General features: G+C 48.5%; 6 protein-coding genes across 6 annotated transcripts; 4 read left to right on the top strand and 2 right to left on the bottom strand.

Moving 5' to 3' along the window:
* Positions 1-263: 263 nt before the first annotated feature.
* On the top strand, positions 264-875 carry VFPPC_02445 (isoflavone reductase family protein; the record flags this gene model as incomplete). Its single annotated transcript, XM_018282093.2, has 1 exon — positions 264-875. One exon carries the CDS (start codon positions 264-266, stop codon positions 873-875), a length of 612 nt encoding a protein of 203 aa, XP_018146427.2.
* Positions 876-1,428: 553 nt separating this feature from the next.
* Positions 1,429-2,687, top strand: VFPPC_13275 (tetratricopeptide repeat domain-containing protein; the record flags this gene model as incomplete). Its single annotated transcript, XM_022428872.1, has 3 exons — positions 1,429-2,021; positions 2,069-2,578; positions 2,630-2,687. 3 exons carry the CDS (start codon positions 1,429-1,431, stop codon positions 2,685-2,687), a joined length of 1,161 nt encoding a protein of 386 aa, XP_022284550.1.
* A 738-nt stretch (positions 2,688-3,425) lies between these two features.
* On the bottom strand, positions 3,426-4,773 carry VFPPC_02444 (NADH:flavin oxidoreductase/NADH oxidase; the record flags this gene model as incomplete). Its single annotated transcript, XM_018282092.1, has 3 exons — positions 3,426-3,464; positions 3,514-3,861; positions 3,916-4,773. The coding sequence occupies 3 exons, from the start codon at positions 4,771-4,773 to the stop codon at positions 3,426-3,428; spliced, it is 1,245 nt and encodes a 414-aa protein (XP_018146425.1).
* Positions 4,774-9,693: 4,920 nt separating this feature from the next.
* VFPPC_02443 (methyltransferase type 11) lies at positions 9,694-10,732 on the top strand (the record flags this gene model as incomplete). Its single annotated transcript, XM_018282091.1, has 4 exons — positions 9,694-10,056; positions 10,140-10,243; positions 10,313-10,490; positions 10,553-10,732. The coding sequence occupies 4 exons, from the start codon at positions 9,694-9,696 to the stop codon at positions 10,730-10,732; spliced, it is 825 nt and encodes a 274-aa protein (XP_018146424.1).
* Positions 10,733-11,395: 663 nt separating this feature from the next.
* VFPPC_02442 (FAD linked oxidase domain-containing protein) lies at positions 11,396-12,876 on the top strand (the record flags this gene model as incomplete). The annotated part of the gene is made up of 3 exons (XM_018282090.1): positions 11,396-11,974; positions 12,039-12,708; positions 12,755-12,876. 3 exons carry the CDS (start codon positions 11,396-11,398, stop codon positions 12,874-12,876), a joined length of 1,371 nt encoding a protein of 456 aa, XP_018146423.1.
* Positions 12,877-13,059: 183 nt separating this feature from the next.
* Positions 13,060-17,460, bottom strand: VFPPC_02441 (ABC transporter; the record flags this gene model as incomplete). The annotated part of the gene is made up of 1 exon (XM_018282089.1): positions 13,060-17,460. The coding sequence occupies one exon, from the start codon at positions 17,458-17,460 to the stop codon at positions 13,060-13,062; it is 4,401 nt and encodes a 1,466-aa protein (XP_018146422.1).
* Positions 17,461-18,099: the final 639 nt, after the last annotated feature.

The following is an 18,099-nucleotide window of genomic DNA, read 5'->3' as shown; positions in this document are numbered from 1 at the left end:
CAAATTAGCTGATCAAAGGAATTGGGGTATCATCGTAGGCCGGTGGGCTATTTGGCTCAGAGGTCTTCGCCGCCTTCATCGCGGATGGATTCTTTAATCTGACCGCCCTGTCTCGATAATCCTCCAAATCCAAATTTCCCTCGCATATTACAGTCATCACGGTCGATGATGAATATCCCGACGATCAGCTAGTACAGGCATTTACCGGTCAAGATGCAGTCGTATCAGTTATCCCTGGGCGTCCCTACACTCTTCACGTACGCATGATCGATGCTGCAATTCGAGTCGGCGTCAAACGCTTTATCCCAACCGAATATGGCAACAACACTTGTTCTGCGGCCAGTGATCTGTGTCCACTGTACTCTGACAAGGCAAAAACAGCGGCTTATTTGAAGGCCAGGGAGGAAACTGGGCTCACTTGGACGGCCATCCACACAGGGCAATTCTTTGATTGGGGCCTCAAGGATGGCTGGCTCGACTATGACCTCCAAAACAGAAAAGCTGTCATTTACGACTCGGGCAATAAACTCTGGTCGACCACCAATATTGGAACTGCTGCCGCAGCCGTCGTCAAGGTATTGCAAAAACCTGAGGAGACAATCAATCGAAGTGTACATGTTGCCTCTTTTACTGTCTCACAGCTCCAAGTTCTAGATGCCTTAGAGCAAGCCACTGGATGCAAATGGAAGACTGAACATATGACCTCGAAAGAGGCTTTGGATAAGGCAGCTGAGCTGGGTACCGAAGACCACTCCGAAGGGCTTAAACTGCTTGTGCTCATGCTTCTGTATGCAGAGGATGCGGACCGAGGAGCCAATTTCACCACGGATGGGCTGCTAGATAATAAGATTTTGAGTTGCCAGAAGAAACGTTGAAAGAGTCTATTCAACGAATCGTAAATAGTCTCTAGGGGCTCATTTAGTTGAATCGTAATAGTAAGCAATATCCCGAGGGAATTGAAGAGCAGTGGTCTTGGGGTCGCCTCTTGTAAGGCTTTCGCCTCTGTCCAATTTCTTCCTTGTATGTGTAGATGCCAACGTGTGATTCATTTCCATAGCACCAATAATGCATTTCTTACCACAGATTTATTCCGCTTAGACAACCTAAGCCAAAATGTAAACAAACCAGGCGCCACCACGACCACAGTCAGGGCGCGTCCACATTGTGCCCTAACTGCCAGCAATAATGGTCAATGCATATTGGCTACCGGAGACGGAGCCTGGCGGATATATTGATCTGGACAAAGACGAAGTGGCAGCTGGAGCCTCAGTATCCCGCTACTAAACTCCAACTTGTTCCATCGCCGAAACTTCCCATCGCTAGTCGGATCGTCGCGCGCTAAGGCCTGACATCACATCACGTACCAACGATCTCGGAAACCGATTGACCGGGACACCTGTGGAACACCCCAAAAAGAGCTTTGTAGAAATGTCTGACTCATTCAACGTCTCGAAAGCCGCTACGGACGGATCTTCGGGAGACTTCCGGCCACAAGAGGACCCTAATCGGGTGACAAACTTCGAGGTCGCTTCTAAGAATCCCAGTCTTCCATGTTTCGCCATGGGGACTCATAAGAGGAAACCGGATTTTGTAGGAAGAGAAGACGTTTTACACCAGATGGACCTAGCCCTACTACCGAGACGCTCAAGCTGTAGTATAGATGCCGGGCTAGGTCAACCGTTGATTCGAGCATTTGCTCTATGTGGCATGGGCGGTATTGGCAAGACCCAGACCGCCGTGGAGTATGCTTACTCCAGGAAGTCCAAATTCGACGCCATTCTATGGGTAGCAGCTGATGACAAAACCATGATGGCCGAGGTGTATGACCTGGCAATCAGGTCCCTATCCAATGTTTGGCCATTTTCAGTTTTGGAGACTCGCTTTTTCACAGGTCGCTATAAGGAGTATGCATCTTTGTTTCCATGTGTTGTTCGTTCGAAAAACGCTTATAACTCTGTTGCTACACTCCAAACATTAGAGCAGAAGGTAGCTAGTGCAACCCTCTTCAACGAAGCAGGATGGTAAGACCTCCGTTGTTCAACGAGCGGATCTATATTGACAATAGCAGGTATTGGTTCAAAAGGGGTTTCCAAGAGGAGTCAATGGAATGGTTCGAGTTGGTTGAGAACATCTGCAATGACTTTGAAGATAAATCACGTCAGGATATCGCTTACCTGTTCCGTGAGACCCATCATAACCAAGGCACAGCTGCTGGCGAAACAAATGACACTGCGAGGTTCTTGAAGCATGCGCATATTTGGTTAGACTTGGCTCTAGAACGAAGAACGGACGATGGAAAACAGGTCGTCGACTACGAATTATGCATGGCTTACAACGAGACAGGGGTAGCCCATGCCATGAATGGCGAGTATGAGGTTGCCATCACGTACTTTATCAAAGCTATCGAATCTTTCCAGTCTCTTCCGAACTACCAAGATACCATGCTGGGTTGGGCGCAATCCAATATTGGATTCATGCACTGGATGTTGGGAAACTATGATGATGCAGAGCGGGTGCTGCTGGAGATTCTCGATATCTACAAAACGGCATTCGGATACAATGATACCAACTCTTTCAAGTAAGCCAACCTAATTTCTCTTCCCGTAGGACATTCGATTGACATGTTTAGGACCGGTAAAACTCTTTACGCGTTAGGTAACCTTTATGTCAGCAAAGGAGATTTGTAGAAGGGCCACAAGTATGACACAAGGTGCTTGAAACAGTACCGTGCCACACTGGGGGACATGCACCACCGAATTGGAGATATATGTGTGAGATTAGCAGATGACCATCTTCGCATTGACAATCTTCCCACAGCTCGGTAAGTCGCTTCCAAATCCTTGTGTTAGGTCATCCTACTTATGCGTTCACTGGTAGTTCTCTTATCAATCAAGCCATAAAGGTATTCAGCGGTCGTCCTAGATATAGAAACGAACTTGCACGGGCAATGTACAAAGCGGGACAGGTATCGAAGGGAGAAGGGAATAACGGTCAATCGGCAGTAGAGTTTGACGAAGCTTTCAAGCTACGTCGACTGGTGAGGCCGCAGGGTGGAAGAGATTGTAGCGAGCTTGTAGAAGCTGACTTTGATGACCTTGTTGTTTTTTGGTCTCGATAATTACAAGTTTTGACTCGGCGAGTAAAAGCATAAAGGGGTAGGAACAGGCAATTTGTGGAGATGTCGCCTTATTACTGGAAGTGGTGTCTCAATAAATACTCCGAAACTCAGGAATATATGAACAAGGGCCTAGTCTGTGGTCCAAGTAAACTCAGCCATGCTGACCTGTGAGATCATTGTCTACCTGTGCCTCTTTATACTACCGCTACTCAATGCCGGCTACCAACAACAGCCCTCCATCGTCGTCACGAAACTGTGTAATCGTAATCCGAGACGAAATCTACACACAAGAAAATGTCTAGACCATCTATCCGCCCATCTTCTTCATTTGGCCATAGTACCACGACTGTGAAGAAGTCAGCATGCAGCTTACCACTCATTCACACTGTACTTACACTCTCGACTCCGGCAGACACAGCTTTAATGCCGATGTGTTTGACGAGCCAAGGAGTTTTAACAGCCGGTGTCATAACTTTGGCATCATCATCAGATACTTTCTCATTATTAATAATGTCCTTTGGGAGTGAGGGCCTCAAAATGGCCGGTCGAGCAGATCCGATCAAGTGGCAAGAGCCTTCTGCAATTGCTGCTTGCATCCCTTTCCTTGTGCGAAAGCCCCCTGTTACCATCAGGACTGTGTCTGGGACAACCGCTCGGATGGCCTTGGCAAATTCTAGGAAGAATGACTCTCTGGCTAAGGTCTTCGTAGATCGCTTCTGGGTATTGGGGCCATCGCCAAGAAACTGATTTACCTTGTTAGTCGACTCTCGTCCCGCCGATTAAGCACATTAGCTTACCACTGGATTTTCGTATGAACCACCACTGATCTCTAGGAAGTCAACTCCTGTATCACAAATGAGCTTGGCCTGTTCAAGTACGTCCTTCAGTTCTGTGGACGCTGCTGGATCTAAGCTAGCTTGGTGGTCTACTGAGTTTAGCTTCAGCGCGACGCAAAACGATGGTTGTACGGCCGCTCGAATGGCCTTAATAATATCTACCACAATCTTCGCCCTATTCGCAGATGAACCTCCGTACTTGTCAGTTCGAAGATTTGTCTTTGCCGAAAGAAACTGTGCCAGTAGGTATCCATGTGCGGCGTGAATTTGAACACCCGCAAATCCAGCCTTTTCTGCAATCTTTGCCGAGTAGACAAACCGAGCAACAACATCATCAATATCTTGTTGAGTCATTTCTCGTGGTGTGCCAAATACTAGCGAAGATAAAAATCTCTGCATGGCAGAGGCACCCAAGTCCATGGGAACCGCGCTAGGAGCGATTGACTTTTCAAAATAGCCTCTCTTTCCTGCTCCCATGGGAGACTGTCTGCCAGGATGGTTCAATTGTACAATCGCCGGTGTTCCATTGCTGTTACAGCTAACTGCGAGCTCTTTATAGGCGGCTAAGACCTTCTCTTCGGGCAATTGGGGGTCGATCATTAGGTCGTGAGGTGCGCCGAAATATCTTTGATCAATTTGGACATTTCCAGTCAGCACAACTCCCCAGCCTCCATTACCCCACGCGCGATAAGCACGGTGAAGTTGCTGGGACGTTGGCAGGTTCTGACAGTCGCCCATTTGCTCGGTTGTTGAAGCCTTTGCCAAACGGTTCTTAAGTAAGAGCCCGCATGGCAGAGTTACTGGTTGATCGAGGCTCATTTTCCAAGAGATGGTATAAAAGGAATTACCAATAGGGACTCGACCTGACAAAGGGAGCGCTCTACTGATTTGAGATATGATTGTCCGTTGGCAGAGCGATTGTTTTGGTTTGGGTTTCGTCATGAGCCAGTGTAGTGGTCAATAGTGAGGTGACGCAGTTTATACCGAGAAGCAAATGTATATTTATCTCAAATTGTCATTTTATTGTCGGAGTTCCTTGTTCAGTATGATTCGCATTGCATTCATCTTGAGGCTGAACATGCTGCTGGCGGAGAAGCGGCTGAGACGATGTAATTGCATTAGCGACGATTTCGGAGCCTTCCTTAACACAGACAGACCTCATGGCAATTGACAAAAACGTCATCATATCAAGTCTCATACGATTATCAGCACGGAATGAAACATCGCCGAATTGCGAATGAGATTCGGTACGAAGGTTGTGCCGATTTTTATTATTTTCAACGGGATAGATGGCGGAGTTTTATTTCGAGCCGAGGATCAACTCCACAAACTCCGCTATCCTAAATCCTAGTGTTTAATACAGTTTCATGCTGCTAGTTAAGAGGTCCAAAGGTATAAGTTATGCTTTAAAACTAGCACGGTTTCTTGCAAGGTTGGCACAAAGATTAATAATACAATGTGAGGGATCCCGAGGCAATTGCGGATACCGGTCTCCGTGCTAGAAGACTGTGCAGGCGAGCACTCTGCTGGCAACTACGTCAGCCTGTCCGTGTGAAATAACTACATCATGAGTACAGGTTCTGGAAGGCGTTTTAATAACCATACTCCCTCGGTGCCGCTGTTCTCAGTAAGTCACCCGCCGAAAACTCCCAGAGCCAGACTGTTTGACCATTGGCAGTATTTGACGAACTTAGCAGTCGCTTAGCCCTACGGCTTGCAACAGATGGGAAGTCAAGCCAACATTGAACCGCTGTTTTGTGGCTTTAATGAGTCCAGCCGCATGGCACCAACAGCAATTAAACAGATAGCTGTTTTGTAACCACCTACTGCAAATGATGACGGAAAGTACTGGCCACATGCAAGCATGGCAGCATGTCAACGCTGATCTCATGATGAGCGGCATACAGTATTAGGTTCGTACAAGTAGAGGTTACAGATCAAGGATCACCGAACTTGTCCAAGTATTCCCAGCTGTATAAGTCAGATCGGAAACGCTGTAACTCTGCAGCTTATGATTTGTTTCACCAACAGCATTGCAACCATGCAGCTTATATCTCTGATTATCACCAGCACCCCTGGATCAACCCACCGATGGCATTTTAAGTGGCAATAAATGGCCAACTACGTGTTACTTGGTATCAACCATAATTTTGTGACCAACGGTGTTGCTTACGGGTTCCCCGTCGCGGGCGCCACCAACAGATTCAGGCTTGCTTCAAGACCCATCAAATTGTGATCTTTTCCCTATTGCCGTTGGGCTCTGATTTCCTATCTGTTGCACTCGCGGCGAGTCCTGTTGTGCTCTGTTCTTGTATCCCAGCTAAACACATTCCACGTCCATTTCCCAATTCCCACGCCGAGGCGAGCCGAGGTTCGTACGGTGTGTTTATGTCCTTGGGGGTTTTCAGGGCTTGTGACGAGTTCCCAGTCTCCATCCGTCTTTTCATCCTTCTGGTCAACCTTTGGAGAGGACGAAAAAGTTTCGGCTTCTAGAAGTGTCAGATTCCCAGGTGTCAATGATAAAGGAACGAAAACTGCGACGATGGAATGCGCACCAGAGGAAACTCGATACCTGCCGCCTTTCTGTGCCATTTAGGTAGCTCAAGTCAACCTTCGAAACAGGAAGAATGTTTTCTTGTGTTTTTTTGCTTTTTATTTCGCAACAAAATGCAGTGCTCAATGATTTGGTAGGAAGTGGGAACGTTGTGGTGCAGAGGAGAAGCATGCTCAATAAGTATGGCCAACGACCTCGCCACCATACCTAACCCAGTTTGAAGTCAAAGTCACCAGTTTGGGAGTATAAAGAGGACATGGGTGGTGACGCAACAGGTATTACGGGCGATCTTTATGTTAGGCATGACCAGAGGTGATGGTGAACAGAGCAGACTGCGCACCATGCGCAAGTATACTCGCCCTCTGGTTGGATTTCCTTTGACAATTTCTCAAAGATGCTGGCCTCATGCGAGCCAACCTATGGAGGGCCATCATCGACGAGGAAATTGTCGACAGACAATGCCGCCATGGCACAGATCCAGCCGCCGAGATCATCCTTCTGAGCACTTCTATCCTTGCCATCTGGAATCATTACTTCCTACACTCTCAAGTGTTGCCGCTGTTAGCTTTGCGGTTCGTGGCCCATTATATTGTAGGGGTTTCACCAGATAAACGCTGATCAACTCGTTGTTTCTGGCTGGGGAGAGTTGATGTCGATGGTAACGGCCAACCACCCACCTCCATCTCCTCAACTCGGGACTCAGCTGACCGGCTGTTGGGACGAGCCGCATAAATGTAACCCTAAGGATGCAAGAAAATCCAATCAAAGTTGCAATACATTATCATATTCATGCAGTGACACCCCCATCCGTCAATTGTGCTTGCGTATTTGTAAGAGCTCGCCGCTGCCTCACCGTTTTCAGTGTGAGATCAACCAGTGAGCATGGCCACCATATTTCTTATCCAACAGTAAGCAGAGCCAGAAGGAATGGTTTCAACATGAAGACACTCAGTTCGGTATTAATATCCGCAGCCCCATAGTAGGAGGGGAGATCCTACCTACGTTTCCGATTACTCTTCCTCTTTCAAACACAGTATATTTATCGCTCGATCCAAATAGTCAGTGGAAACTGGAAGCTTTCTAGTGTCCTCCGCTGCCATGGAATAGGCAACGCCCGGGTGCATTGCCTGGAGTTGCGCGGATGGTCAGGGCTGTGGTCAAGGTGTTGCAAAATGCTGGCTCGGGCTTAAGGCATATCTAAGCAATTGTACAGGCTGCAGTCAACTTTTTACATGTTCAAATCGACATGCAGTTCTCTATATTTCATCCGGTTCGTACCGTAGCCAACAAGTTTCTCAGTAAAAAACTGGTGAACTTTCTGCAGAGCCATAGCAACATCCCTTCCTTAATACAGTTTTTCAATGGACCACCACCAAAGCTTTAGCTGTGGCGAAGTCCAGGACTTCAACATTCACTATCAACTACGTCCTGGGGAGACTCAGACTGCACACTGCCACAGTGGGAGTAGCCGAAAAGCCACAAAATCCATCGACGAAGCTAACCCCCATATTTCGACCGAGAATGTTATCACAAGATAGCTACGGATGTGAGGGATTGAGGGCAACAAAAGACTGAATTGAATGATATCTACTTGACTGACTATCTAACAGAACGAAGGAAAGGAAGGAAATCATGAGTCTTTTTATAAGGCGTTTCTGAGGGATATTCAATGACTCAGTTGAATAGGGATGTTCAATCCTATTGAATTACTCGGTTGACTTGGTCCGTGATGATCCAGAGCGGCTCTCGTTGACAAATGTTGTTGTCACGTTATGAGAGTCACTGCTAGCCAGGCTCTCCTTACACCTTTATTGAACTTGCGTTTACCTCCTTTGCTTCGTTACATCCCCAAAACGCAGAGTGCTTTATGCTTTTAGAATATTTGAATTACGAGTACGGTGGCCAATTGCCACTACCACCCAGCTGCCAAGACTACTTCCGTCTTTCAATCAACAGAGGCAGGTTTATCTGACACCAGTATGACCAATCACAGAACCAAACATTGAAGTCAAATTACTTTATTTTTGATCATACTAAGATCCAAACCGCAAGGCATAATACGAAACTGTACCTTCTCAGGTTATGCCGACGTATATTTCCGACCCCTGAGGTAGGGAGTAGTCAAAGAGAATGTTAGGTGGACCATTTGGCATGGCAATCGTAATGGTCCACTAATACAGAGAGATAGATATAGTCTGAGTTATATCCGCTAAGAGGGTTTTATCAACTGAAAGAGCTAGTTTATTCGCACCCATGGCCCAGTGGTGGATGTGGGAGGCGGACTTTGCTTCTGCACTCGTGGTTCGAAGAAATGACGTACTATGGAGGCATGGAGAGGTCATTTATGATATTGTTACTGGATATAATTGTTTTCTCCGCTTAACCAGGCACATGGCGACCACCAGTATGTAAGGAAATAATAATAGGATTTGATGTGACTTTATTCGAGGTGGGCAATAGAACTCACAACGGAGCGGTATTTGAAGTTACAAGAACCGCAGTACACAGGCGCATGATAGGTCGCTGAGATCTCTGCACCGTCAGCTTGTTCTACATATCACGACAAAATGCTCCCTTTTCTCGGTAGTCAGGTTGAGAGGTACACATCTCGTAAGGTACCAATTTAAAGAATCACATACAGGCACCTTAGGGAACGTAGGGTGCATGAAAAGGTCCATCAACGACACCGAAAGTGGGGACAAGTTACAGAGCTCAACGTGACTGGTGTAGATCTATTCAGAGATTTGGGGAATAGCCAGCTACGACTTATACCGCGAGACTCGAGTTTGTAAAGCCAAAGACTTGCAACCAAAGCAGTAGAATCGAGGCGTCTTTTCATCATGAACGACTCGAATCAGCTCAACTTCGAAGACTTTTGCCGGTAAGACGCTGATGTTTCGCGCACCCCAGCTTTCTTCAACATGAATCCGGAAGGTGTTGGCGTTTTCCACCTTCCCTGTTCCGCATGAGTCACCGGAGTAGCTCCCAAAAAAAGTCAGAAAGACCAATGGCAGACGCCAATTCTCCGGACCCTTGTCAAACATAACTCAAATGTCATAGGGTGATGCTTTACTTAAACCTCCATGATGTCGAAGCAGACGCGAACGGAATTTGAAACTAATTCAACTCTTCCAACCTCTGTAGTTAAGAAAAGAACCCTGCAGCCTTGAATCTTGTTGTCCATCATGTCGGCCACCCCCGAACAGCGAGGAATCCACAGCTCCTGGATTGACAATGCTGAGTTCTGGGACACAAACATCGGCCTTCATGGCAACAAGTACTGGCAGCAGCTCCAGAAACCTTCTCTAGAGCGACTCGTTCCCATACAGCCAGGTTGCAAGGCCCTCGATCTCGCCACTGGAAATGGCCTTGTAGCGCGCTGGCTCGCGAGTAAAGGCGCCTCGGTCGTCGCATCAGATGGCAGTGAGGAGATGCTCAAACATGCAAGTCGAAGGAGCTCGCCGGAGGAGGCGGATCGAATCTCGTATCGCAAGCTGGACGTGACTCTGCCCGAGGCATTTGAGGAATTTCTCCAATCTGAGCCTGCGGTGAGAGATGCTCCAGCTGCTCCTCTAACTCCCAGTCTACATGCCGTTGAAAATTGAGTGACACTGACATTTCCTTTCTCAAGAGAGGAGGATTCGACGTCGTGACATGTAACATGGCACTTATGGACATTTCCGACCTAGAGCCAATGGCGAATGCACTTCCTAAACTATTGAAGAAAGGCGGCATGTACGTTTTGTCTCTTAATTTAGTTTGTTCGGCTGTCAATGGTGCAGGTTAATAACTCTGCATGTGCAGCTTCTTCGCAACTATGCTTCACCCGGTATTCTTCACGTCCGGCGCAACACGCTTCGTGGAAGTCGTCACGAACGAGGAAACAGGCGAATACTACAATACTCGAGGCAAAGTTATTCGAGAGTATCGCGAGAAGGCTCCATGGCGGGGTGTCGCAGTCAATGGCCAGCCTGCATTCCAGGTAGGAAACACATCGCCCAGAATTCGAGACTTGTTTGCTGCATTCTGGCTAATAATGTGCAGCTATACTTTCATCGCCCGCTTGACGTCTTGTTGGGGACATTCTTCAAGACGGGCTTGGTCATGGATAATATGGAGGAACTGTACTTTGAGAAGCAGGACGCGATTAAGGAAAGGCCCGAGTCGTCTGCGAATTATACACAGATTCCGGCTATTATGGTTATGAGATTTCGCAACATGTAGTGTGGAGGGTACACGGCGGACTTGATGGGTTGGACGGACAAATTGGAAGGACAGATTGGACACACAAGTTAGCCCCTGCGATGGCAACGTGGAATTTGGTCACAGATCCTAAATTATGAAAGCGAGATTATGTACGGGTTAGGCAAGGTGACTTTGAGTTGCGAAGATTGTTGTGTTAGTCTAGTCGCTAATCGGTGGAGACTCCAAAGCTGCTGGATGGAAACTCCGTTTGCTTCTTTTCTTAGAATATGACAGCGAAATATAGGCTCAACTTTCGACACTCTTAAAATTTTTATTCGGCTTCTATGTTTCAAAGCGTAGAACTCTAAAGCTTCACGGTTAGAAGTTGAAACCTTTGTACGGAGTAAAATACACCCCAATGGAGAACGTCCAAGCCTCCACCAGATCGGCAACAAGTCGACAAGCTGACGACGTCGTGTCACAATCTCACTCGAATACCCCGCCAAAGTGGCACCTTGCTGAGGGGATTGCCGTCCTACACCCGGTCAATACGTCCTATACCCGGTCAGTACGGCCCATACAAAATATTCGTGCCACTATATTATCTATCCGAGATCCCCTCCCAGCCCAAGAGCAGCCGAAACTCGCCAAAAGCTTCACAACTTCACAATACAGAGCGAGTTTCCTCTTAAACAGCTCAACATGGCACACAAGTTTGACGACCTTCGCAACACCGTCAAAGGCGTCGTCCTCACACCCGGCGACGACGGATACGACGAGTCTCTCAAAAGATGGAGTCACGCGGCTATTAAACCCGCCGCCGTTGTCGTCCAGCCAGACAATGTGGAAGAAGTTTCCAAGACGATCAGATATGCCACAGCCAACAAGATCCCTCTCACGGCCATGAGTGGCGGGCACGCAACCAGCGGCTCGTCCTCTTCAGACGGCGGCATGGTTATTGATTTGCGCCGCATTGATTCCGTTACTGTCGATCCCGCACAAAAGACCGTGACCTTTGGTGGTGGGTGCAGATGGAGCCAAGTTGATGAGGCATGTGCTGAGCATGGGCTTGGCACTGTTGGTGGAACAGTGAACCATACTGGCGTGGGTGGATTTATTCTCGGTGGCGGAATGGGCTGGTTGACGCCCAAGTATGGCCTTACTATTGATAACTTGCTCAGCACGGAGGTGGTTCTTGCGGATGGGCGGATAGTAAATGCATCTGAGAATGAGAATGAGGACCTATTCTGGGCTTTACGTGGTGCCGGGCAAAACTTTGGTGTAAGTCACTTCTCGACCTTGAACCACTTACAAAGTCTTTACTCACGCTTCATCACACGCATAGATTGTCACCAAGTTCACTCTCAAGATATACCCCGTCAGCACAGTGTACGCCGGCCCCGTCATCTTCACACTCGACAAACTTCCCGCGATAGTCGACTTCGCCAACTGGTTCCACAACAACAACACCGGCGACGAAGCCTTCTGGGCAGGCGTATGCGGATCTGCCCCCGGTGCGCCCGGCCCAGTCATCCTTTGCATGACCTTCAAGACGGGCACCCAGCAACAAGGCGAAGAGTTCTTCAAACCACTTCTGGATATCGGGCCCATCAACGTAATGGCCGCTGAAATGCCGTACCACAAGGCAAATGACATGATTCCCCCGTTTGAAGATCGCGTGCGTCGACTTCAGGGCGGGGCGAACTTTGTCATGCCCCTGGATGTCGAGTTTGTGAAGAGCATTGCAGATGAGTTTGTGGAGTTTGTTGACGAGAAGGGGATTGGCGATGGGTCGATGTGCATGTTTGAGTGTCTACCGTGGACGAAGGTTATTACGGTGCCGAGGAGTGCGACGGCGTATCCGTCGAGGGGGCATTTTTACCATCTTGCGACGGTGTTTATGTGGCAGGATGAGAAGATGGATGGGGAGGTTAGGCAGTTTCAGAGGAGGTTGCTGGCGAAGGTGAGGGAGAAGGGGTACCAGGGCGAGGGTGGGCAGTATGCTAATTATGATGGTGAGTTTTGCGGTGAGAATGTGACTTTCATGGCTGACTTTAACAGGTGAGGCGATTGATCCGAATAGAGCGTTTGGTGAAAACTTGGAGAGATTAAGGGTGTTGAAGAAGAAGTATGATCCGGATAATGTGTTTTACAAGTGGCATAGCTTATGGGCGAAGGAGTGAACGAGACATTTACACGGAAAATTGAAGGATTTAGGTGTTTAAAAAGACATCTATTGAACTTAGACTATCCAAATGTCTGTGAGACATGAATATCCAAAACTATGACTACCGACAGTAAATTGCATCCCCTTTATCCTAACAATAATTAGTTCATTTCATTCACACCCCAAATGTCCCATGCCTCTATTCCTCATCGGTAGGCTTCCCATTAAGATCCTTTGCAGGGCCGCAATTGAGAACCCGGCCTCGCTCGAGGCGGAGACACCAATTGGCATCCTCAACAGCCTCGAGCCTATGGGCAATGGTGATAACTGTGCTCTTCGAGAGCTCCTCTCTTAGAATACGTTGGACCGTGGCTGCGGTTCCACGATCAATTGATGCCGTCGCTTCATCCAATATAACGAGACCGCTCTTACGCAACACTGCGCGTCCGATACCAACCAGTTGCCGTTGCCCCTGGCTGAGGTTTTTACCGCCTGCGTCAATTTGAGACGCCAATCCCCATTCCTTGCCGAGAACACGATGAATTGCGTTTTCGCACTCGTTGTCTGAGAATTTACCCTCTGGGTCGATATTATCGCGCAGAGTTCCTGGAAACAATGTTGGGTCTTGTTGAATGAAGGTGACGCGATTTCTAAGAGTAGTCCGATTGACTTTGGCAAGATCCATGCCTCCAATCTTGACCGTCCCCTCTGAGGCTGTCTCTGTCGCGAGTAGTGCGTTGGCAATTGTCGACTTTCCAGATCCAGTTCGTCCTAGCACCGCGCACGTAGAACCTCCGGGTATGTCGAAGGTCACCTTTTCAAGAACTGCGGGTAGGTCCTCTGCGTATTTGAAGGACATGGACTCGAATTTGACATCATCGCAAGGCCGTGGCCAGTCTTTAGGGGGCTCGTCATCGCCATTTGGCTCTTCTGGAATCTTGTTGAGCATGTTGACTCGTTCCAACGACACTGCATCTAGTTGGAGTTGTGCGAACTTCTCGCAAAGCTGTTGGATGGATGCCATCGCAATTGTCGTTTGCGTCAAAACGAAACCAATGGCACTCGCAGGAGTCCCGCGCCATATCATGAAAATGATCAGAGCTGCCCGGGTGCAGGCAGAGGATATGCTTAGGCGGAAGTCAAGCCAGAAGGCCATGCTCCAGAAAAAGTGATCCTGTTTCTGAAAGTCATCCACCGCATCCAAATGGCGATCCTGGAATCGCTCTTCTACTCGAAGCGCTCGAATGGTCACCAGACCATCCTGCATAACACCAATGTTGGCGATAATAGGTGTTAGATACCGCATTTCCATGCGTCGTAAGCTTCTTGAAACCGGTACGTATATTCTAAAGAAGTAAACGAAGAGAATGGCCACAGTTCCTAGAATGATCAGAAGCATCGGCTGGTGTGTCGTTATGGCGACAATGCTGAGAACCAGTGCAATGAAATTGTAGACAAAGCCTTCCAGTGGCGCGAGGATTCCGCCATCCACCATTCCCATGTCGGATATGAGTCTGTTTTTAAGCTGGCCAGTGGGCGTCGTATCATGGTATCGGAATGTAGCTCTGCTGACTCGGTCAACAGCAATCTTGAAGAGGCCCTGAGCGGCATCGACAGAAATTTTGGCAAGTAATAATTGGGCAACTGCATATGCCAAAACTTGCCCAAGTGAGAGGCCACCGAGCACGGCAAGCCAGATCCGTGGAAATTTCTCTGGACTTGGGAGTCCCCAATATCCCTTTGTGCTGAGGATTCGCTCTTTTGCAGTTTCATTTCCCCATGCCTCGAGCAATGAAGCTCGAGAGATGTCACAGTATCTCGAAATCCCATAGAACAGAGCTAAAAATCCCCACATATACCAACCGCCAGCCTTCATATAGTTGAGATAGATCGTGAGAGGTACACTGCCCGTCTCAGAGGGCTCTTCAGGTGCCTCCTGCAAGTTCGCATCTTCTTCGCCGTGTACTTCGTGGCTGGGTTCAGAGTCCTCAACAATCGTGTCTTGAGATGTGGCGTGATACGGGTGCTCTAGTTCATTCTTGATTTCCGCTTCTGATAGCTTCAGAGCAAACCCATCTTCCATGTCAATGACTTGATCTGCAATACGAAAGACCAAGTCGTCTCGGTGCGTTACCATGACAATTGTGCGTTCTTTTGCCAGCGGCCCCTGCAACAAGCGACGAACAATATTGCTTGCAGTATCGTGGTCCAAGGGAGCGAGGGGGTCGTCCAATAGAAGAATTCGGCATGGACTGTATACGGCCCTAGCCAAAGCAACTCGAGCCTTTTGTCCACCCGATAATCCAACACCTCCTTCTTCTAGCTTAGTTTGATCGCCATCTGGGAAGGCGCCGAGGTCAGGCGCAAGCGCACAGGCGTGAATAACTTGTCGATATCGGGCGGCATCGAACCGATGGTGGAAAACAATGTTCTCTCGTATTGTTTTGTTTTGCAGCCACGGAAGCTGTTGCGCATACCCCACGGGTTCATCTGGCCTAAGAAGATCACCTCCGTGAAGTTCCATCTCGTTCAAGGCCGCCAACAACAGACTGGATTTTCCAGAACCAACCTTGCCCCGGATTACTGTGAGCCCAGTGCTGAACTTGAGATTGAGTTGGGACAGCACCAAGTAATTGGTGGAGGGCCAGGCGAATGAGGCGCCACGGAATTCAATGTCGGTGGTGTCGGTGGTGCCTAGCGAGGTCTCGTCACGATCTGGCTCTTCCATGTAATTGTTTACACGCTCCACCGGGATGATTGCCTTCCAATAAGCAGATATCAGATCAAAGGCTTCCTTTACGCTGGCCTCCAACTGGCTAAAGAGTTGGAGAGAGGGCCAAATGACATCGTTTGGAAGGCCCTGTTGAAGTATGAGGGTGTACAAGCAGATACTGGCAAAGGGATAGGCAGCACCACCGGCAACGTTACTCGTGGATATCGCTGCTGTTACTCGTGCTATCTGAAGTCTCTTTAGCATCTCCATTGCTCGGAATTTGAAGATCCTCGCACTCCATGAGGACGTCCAGCCATTCAACTTCAAGGGACGGCTGGCTTCCACAAAATGAGCAACAGCCTGGGCGCGCTTGTCCGAATGTGCGGTTCGCGATCGCTCCAACTGAACAACTTTGCGAACAAGTAGAGAATTGCTGGTCATAAAAACTGCCATGAGCCCAAAGCCGATGCAGGATGGCCATCCCATGATGTCAATGAGATAGTAGATTGTCACTGCAACCTTGATTGGCTGAGACACGAGCTTGGGGAAGTCCCAAAAGCGCTGCGAAATTTCGTATGTATCTCCGCGAACGAGGTTGACAACTTTTGCATTCGACGCTGGGGCTCTCTGTGTTGAGCCCGATGGCTGTCTTTGTTTGCGCCCACCACACCAGCTAAAGCAACCACTTTGGTAATCGTCGTCCGGCTCGATTGGGCTGTCGGTATTATCTTCGTCAGGGCCCTTCTCAGTGACATCTGATCCAGGGACAGCGCGAGTAAGAAGCTTGCCAAATAAGGCAATGAAGGTCTCGCCTCTTGATCTTTCATATGCCTTGCGGGAGTACCAAGAAGATGTTGTTTTAGAGATTTGTCGAACGACATCAACACAGAGAATCACCGCACACCAAAAGTTGGCCTCATTAACATTGCCATCGTCCAACGCACTATAAAGCCGGCTGGTCAGGCGAATGTTGGATACCTCGGCGACTTTCTCAACGACAGCAAGAGTGGTGGAAATGAACAAGTCTAGGCCATTCGCTTGAATTAAACAAGGTAGAAGCTTGCCCTGAAGATCCCGGAAGGCCAAATACAGACGGGTGTGTTGAAAGTCGAAGGGCAACTGCCACACATCTTCCACAGTGATCTCCTTCTTCCGACAGGCCTTGGCTAGGGGGTATACCCACGTCATTGCCCAGAAGCTAAATAGCGTAAGATTGTCTTCCGGGCTTCTAACGTGATGAGACGGAGGGAGCTTCGGGTTCCCGATATCCTCAGTATCCCAGGCGGGGTTTCGAAGTGGCATGTTGCCAATGGCAATAATCCCAGACAGAGAAAGCGCCATTCTTGCAATGCGGTAAGGGTCAATAGAGCGAAGATTGTGCTCCAAAAAGTGAGCAGAGTAGAATCCCACACATGAGCTGAATATCAGCAAGTATTGCAGAAGTAGGATCCTTGGCGTGCTGGTGGGCCGGTCAAAAGCCGTGATGAGGACGGCTGCTAACCAAGGAACCACGTCGAGGATGCCTCGATGCTCTCGTGGATCCAGACAAATAGGCACAATGGATAGAACCAGGCCAGAAAGGGATATAAATGCCAGAATCAGGGTCCAATGGGTCCATGTCTTGCGTTTCTCTGGCCCAGGGCCTTCTTCTTTGGCAAACGGCCGAAGCCATGTTGGAAGGGCGGATTGCAGCCGATTTCGAAACACATAAAGTAGGAGAGTGGCCACAGAAAGCGCAGCCAAAGTAATGAGGATACCGACATCCGCAACTGACATCCGTATGTTGGGCTCAAAGGTAATGCCGCCCAGTGTTGTCTGACCACTACTATGAAAAGAGGAAGACAAGTCTGCGAAGGCTCGCTTGATGGCACTAGTGACGGAAGCCATGGCGAGAAGCTATGGTCAAGCAGCGACGGTGTTTTGACTGTGTGAGAATGCTGATGCAGAATAGCTAGGACGAACTGGGCAAAAATCAGATTAACATTGCTGGTGCAGTCGACATATATGCCCTGGCATCGGGTGTACGGCCAACTGATTCAAAGTTTATCAGGCTGTAATATCCGGAAAGTTCGTCCACAAGGCGGGCTTCAGAACGTAAAGTAAATGTATATTGCGTAGCGTTGCTCAAAATGAAAGTGAATCGTGGTTCAAGAAAGCCAGTCTCACCGCCGAATAAACCATAATAACGGTGGTGCTTGTATCTGTGTGTGATCGAATCATCAACATGCAAGGTATAAGAGGGTCATTCGGCCAATTGACTACTCGCAACGCATCAAATTGCAGGCAATCAGGTACACGAAACCATACAATGATGGCAATTCGAAGAAGAAACCTGTCACGAAGCCATTGATGGCAAGTTCGAGGTTCGCGATACTCAACAACTATGCTCGAAGCCAAGGTTGGGGTAAACCATCATGTGGGGAAAGGCGATAAGCGGCGCAATCAGAGGCGAAGAATCGCTCCGACACCGCGTATCTTTTTGAGAAGGTCAAGGTTGGAGAAGTGGGGATAATGCATGGCCGGCCT

Source organism: Pochonia chlamydosporia, chromosome 2 (genome assembly GCF_001653235.2).
Source record: "Pochonia chlamydosporia 170 chromosome 2, whole genome shotgun sequence".
NCBI lineage: Eukaryota > Fungi > Ascomycota > Sordariomycetes > Hypocreales > Clavicipitaceae > Pochonia > Pochonia chlamydosporia.
This window is presented reverse-complemented; position numbering and strand designations above follow the sequence as displayed.